The sequence below is a fragment of the Triticum aestivum genome, chromosome 1B (assembly GCF_018294505.1).
Source record: "Triticum aestivum cultivar Chinese Spring chromosome 1B, IWGSC CS RefSeq v2.1, whole genome shotgun sequence".
NCBI classification, from domain to species: Eukaryota; Viridiplantae; Streptophyta; class Magnoliopsida; order Poales; family Poaceae; genus Triticum; species Triticum aestivum.
In genome coordinates this window covers 693,756,051-693,760,737 of record NC_057795.1, presented here as the reverse complement: position 1 = coordinate 693,760,737, position 4,687 = coordinate 693,756,051, and the positions used below count along the sequence as shown (strand labels likewise).

Here is a 4,687-nt window from a genome sequence, read left to right as displayed (position 1 = left end):
GGGGCACGGGCGAGAGGGAGGCCCACGTTTCAGGGAGAGGAGGTCTAGCATCCGTCGGTGGTAAAGGATAAAAACCGTTGGGCAGCGTCGTCAGCACTTTTCCACTGGAGGCTGGATGCGTCACCGGCGGCATTCATGTATGGACATAAGCGGAAACGTCCGAGGTAAATCAAGGTGAGTAATTAATTTCTGTTGCCTATTTTTCATTCATTTTCATGAGGGAAAGTACTAATTACTGTTGCCTTTTATTCTTTTCATTTTTCTTTTCTTGAAGGAAACGTCCCGTCCCAGGAAGGATTTTATTTTACCAGGAAAGAAAAAATGATTTTGCGCGGTTGTAGGCTAGCGGGTGATTGCACCGACGCACTCGCGTTGTAAAAAAGATTTGGAGTTAATCGCGGGTAATTGGTTTTAATTTCCATACCGTACTAAAAGAAAGATTTATTTCCCAAAAAAATCGCAACCAGGAAACCGTGTGGGCCCCGCGACGTGGACAGCCCATCTGACTGACACGGCCCTTGTGTCGCTGGCGCGTGGGTCAGGGAGTGGGAGTGAGCTCTCCTACTGATTCAGCTTCAGCCGCCATATATACCTTGGGTCGCCTCGCCTCTTTCCCCTCCCTCTCTGCCTCCCACCCGACCCAACCCAATCAAACCCTAGCCGCCCTAATCTTCTTCTTCGTCTTCTCCTCTCCATCTCCATGGAACACAGCCAAGCAATGGATGGATGGATCCTTTCTTCATCACAAGAAGGCAAAAGCAAGAGGCCTCTTTCCCCTCCCTCCCTGCCTCTCTCCCAATCCAACCCAACCCTAGCCGCCCCAATCTTCCTCCTCCTCCTCTTCTTCTTCTTATTCTCTCCTTGATTGCTGATTGAAACACAGCCAAGCAATGGATGGATCCTTCCTTCATCACAACAAGGCACAAGCAGGATTCATGGATGGATGGCGGCCTCTCTTGTCTTCAAGACAACAAGGCAGAAGCAGGATTCATGGATGGATGGATGGCCACCATGACACGCTAGGTACGCAGCTACAATCTCTAGTTGTTTGTATGATGAAATCCCTATGCACCTTTCCAGAGCGAAATGAAATCTATCATCTGCTATAATTGCTTTATATGCAACATCTTAGATGACATCTTGTATGCTGTGCCATTTGTTTATTCATGGTCGTCATATGACATTCTTATCTTCCAAATGTAAAAACTATGCTCAGATGCTTGTTTATTTTTCATGTTAAATCGTGTGACTGTTTTACCTTTCTGAATGTTAAATTTATGCTCTGCTCTTTTTCTTTATTCATAGTCAATTTCAAGTACTGTAAATTGCTTTGCCAGTCAGAATGTGTGATATGTCCATTTGATTAATTTGGCAACGAAGATATGTGGTAGGGATAATGCGGTTAACAAACCTAGGTGTTCTTCCACCCCAAGATATGTACCTGTCAGAGGGAAGTGCATCTAGGTGCAGATTGCCTATTGTCCTATGTCTACTGCGTTGCCAATGTTGCCTTTCAATGTAAAATGCATACTGTTCTGTCAGTGTACTATATCATGTGCCCACTGTTACCATTCAAATTCTGCATGAAAATGGTTTAGCTTTTCTTATTTACTGTTTCTTGGTAATGCAGTAGCCATGCTGATCATTCACTACGCGGTCCTTTCCCTGTGGCGATGTATACGACGGTACCAACACTCTATGAGGCTTTTGAGAAGTGGTATGTCCAAAAAATATTCTTTCATCTTGTACAAATCTATCTCTTCCTCTTTTCATTGTTAACCCATGGTAATTCTAACTGTCATATTTGAGGTTGTCCTACTTTGTTTGAGCAGCGTTTTGTATTCTGTTTGGTCTAGTGCGTTATAGAACTGTTTCTGTACTGGCATTCTCACTTCATACACTCGCAATTTTGCCCCTTAGGTCTGAGGATGTGAAAGATGCGGCCCTTCAGAAGGCCGTGGAGATGAACCTGTTTGGCATGGTATTTACTTCTATTCTACATACTCTTTTCTACTGCTTCTAACCTTGCTCTAGGCCTCTAGCATTGCTGTGGAAGCTACCCTTTCCGTAGAGTAATATAAGGTTGTTTGGATCACTAAATTAGTGATCTGGACGATCTTATGTTAGTTTACAGAGGGAGCAATGCTTACTTACATTGATATCACAAGTTTCACCATAGCGTAATTGTTGTATTGAGTAGTTACATTTATCAGTAGCTGTCAGTGGCTCTGGCTTCTTGCAATATTTCTAACTATAGTCTTAGTTTAGTATAAAACTCTGTTTACTACTTCTTGCATGATGCCATTTAACATGTGTACTGCTTCTTTCATGATGCCATTGCTCTTGATGAAGCGTGCTTTCTGTCATTTAACATTGCCCTGGCGTTGCTGTCTAGAAGTGTTATACTGAATTTTTGTAAGAGGCATTCAACTGCTCTTGCATGTCCTGAAGTTGTTGTAGTGTATTCTAATCCCTCTGTCCCATCATATAAGAGTGCTTTTCACACTATACTAGTGTGAAAAACGCTATTATATTATCGGATGGAGGGAGTAACAAGTTACATTTGTACACCCTTACGTTGCTGATTCTTATTTTTGTATGCCCTAGTTAGTTTTGTTGTGTGCTTCTTTTTATATGTACTTGCAAAATAGCTTTAAATGGTGTAAAATGAATATTTTTTAAAATTGTTTTTTGGTGACTATGATTGTCAAGTGAAATATCTACTATATGTATAATCTTATCGTCAGTATACTTAATACTCTATTGATTATAACACATGTTACTCCCTTGAGCATACTGTTGTGTGTTTCTAGTATATTCTTCCCTTTAAATTAGATGTGCTTTTTAATGCAAAACCTAACCGTAGTCGACATTGATGCTTTTGCATTCCAGGGCGATCATTTTATCCGGCCACAGGCTGTCCGCCCAGCCGCAGAGGCCATACTCAAGAACTCGAAACAGCTTAGGGCAGAGCTTGCAAAGTATATGAAGACATTGTCAAAGATTGAAGTCAACACACCTGAGGGACAATCTGTTCTGAAAGAGGTGAAGGATGTGGTCTCTAAAATGGAAAGTGATCTCGCCAGCTATTTGAAATCTGCAGAGAAGGCGTCTCCTGAGTCCCCTCCACCCGTCTCATTCTTAGCTGAGTTCACAGAGAAGGTCAAGAAGCTGAACAACAGTGAGCTATCAAAGGCTTTGAAGGAAATTGAAGAACTTGCTAAAACTGCTAATATACCATTTAAGGTATACGGCCAATACAAGGAAATGGAGGAAGTCGTTGGTTCTCTGTCTGCCACAGTGGCTGCCTATTTGGCCTCTGTGATGGGCAACACCCCTGCCCCAGAGCAGGAGACAAAGGTTCCAACACCTGCCGAGGAACTGGCTGCACCTAATCCAACTGAGCTGCCGGAACAATGCCAAGTGAAGCCTGCGCTTAAGGTCCCGTCTTTTGAAAAGCTTGGGAAGACTGCCATCGGTAAGAGGCTGTCTGGGTGTGTGTTTTATGTCGTCTTCTTTTTGTTATATTGCTTGTGTGCCTACTGACCTCTTCTTGTTGTTCTTCTTTCACATAGATATCCTCTATGGTGGTTACAATGAGCTCCCTTGGGCGGCTGATGCTACATTCTGCTTGAAGTCGTCGGAAAGATTGTTTCCTGTGATGCGTACCACTATAAGTTCCTCCCAGGCAGTAAGTTTGAAAACTTACATTTGTGGTTCTGATACAAGGATAATACTGTGCGTATGCTTGAGTGCAGCACTGTTGTTGACCATCTCCTGCTATTTGATATTTAGGTGACGACAAGCATCAAGGCGGTCGACTTTCTTGGAAATGGCGTGCAAGGGTCGCTGTTGTTCATCTATCCTTTCTCGGATACTTCCATGGTAGGTTGTTCATGCGGTTTTCTTTGCGTTGTTGTTCAATGGTTTAGCATTGTTGTTTTTGTTGCAGTGTTGATGATGATGATGTTTCTCCATGTTTGAATATGCAGGCAAAGCTGCGTTATGCTTATGAGAAGGCCCTTCTTGGTGTTCGGGTTGGGCTCCATGCCAGCCCGGAGGTTTACTTGTCTGCCATGGTTGGAACAGGCTTTGGCGTCGATGGTGGGTTTGAGATGTTGTTTAGCACCAAGACTGGCCTGGTTAAAGGATTTGATCTCGGGGTGAACTGCCTCAGGAGTCAATGGGGGAATGCATCTGTTTCTGCGAGCTTGTAAGTTTTCTATATCATCAACAGTCTGTTTTTGGTGGTTTGAAATGTCCTACGCCCTATGAGCGATGTTAATTGATGCTGTGTATTAAATATTGCATCGGAGGGAGTAGTATGTTTAGTTTCCCCCATAGATTGTAGGCTCATAAAACTTGTTTATACAAGACTTGAATATGATTCAAACGTGTTTGTGCAAAACTTGCTTGTGTCCCTTTAGCAGTGTGTGCATGCATGGATGCTGCCCATCTTATGGATTATCATTTTTCCTGTGTAGTGTTTTGGACCTTGAGGGTGAGAAGAAGAAGAAGCTGAGAAAGATCCGGGCTCTCTACTCCAAGGAGGTCGATCCAAGGTTCAGTTTTGCTGCCGATGTGGCATTTGATGCCGAGAAAGGCAAGGTGCTGGCAACGGGTGGCGTCGCGCTGCGCGTCGACGAGAAAGTGCTTGTGAAGGGGAGGGTCAGCTCCAACGGTTCAG

The 4,687-nt window shown here is 43.5% G+C and overlaps 1 protein-coding gene across 2 annotated transcripts in view; it reads left to right on the top strand.

Moving 5' to 3' along the window:
• The first annotated feature begins 631 nt into the window (after positions 1-631).
• Positions 632-4,687, top strand: part of LOC123101818 (uncharacterized) — a 4,418-nt gene continuing 362 nt past the window's right edge. Inside the window, exons 1-8 of one of the 2 annotated variants that reach the window (XM_044523106.1) lie at positions 632-1,023; positions 1,634-1,717; positions 1,921-1,981; positions 2,893-3,478; positions 3,576-3,691; positions 3,796-3,885; positions 3,993-4,213; positions 4,485-4,687. The exon at positions 4,485-4,687 is cut by the window's right edge and continues 362 nt beyond it. In XM_044523106.1, coding sequence (XP_044379041.1) covers positions 1,674-1,717; positions 1,921-1,981; positions 2,893-3,478; positions 3,576-3,691; positions 3,796-3,885; positions 3,993-4,213; positions 4,485-4,687 — 1,321 coding nt within the window. In that variant the 5' untranslated portion in view covers positions 632-1,023; positions 1,634-1,673. Of the gene's footprint in view, positions 1,024-1,630; positions 1,718-1,920; positions 1,982-2,892; positions 3,479-3,575; positions 3,692-3,795; positions 3,886-3,992; positions 4,214-4,484 lie in introns of both variants that reach the window. The other variant, XM_044523100.1, reaches the window with a different exon arrangement.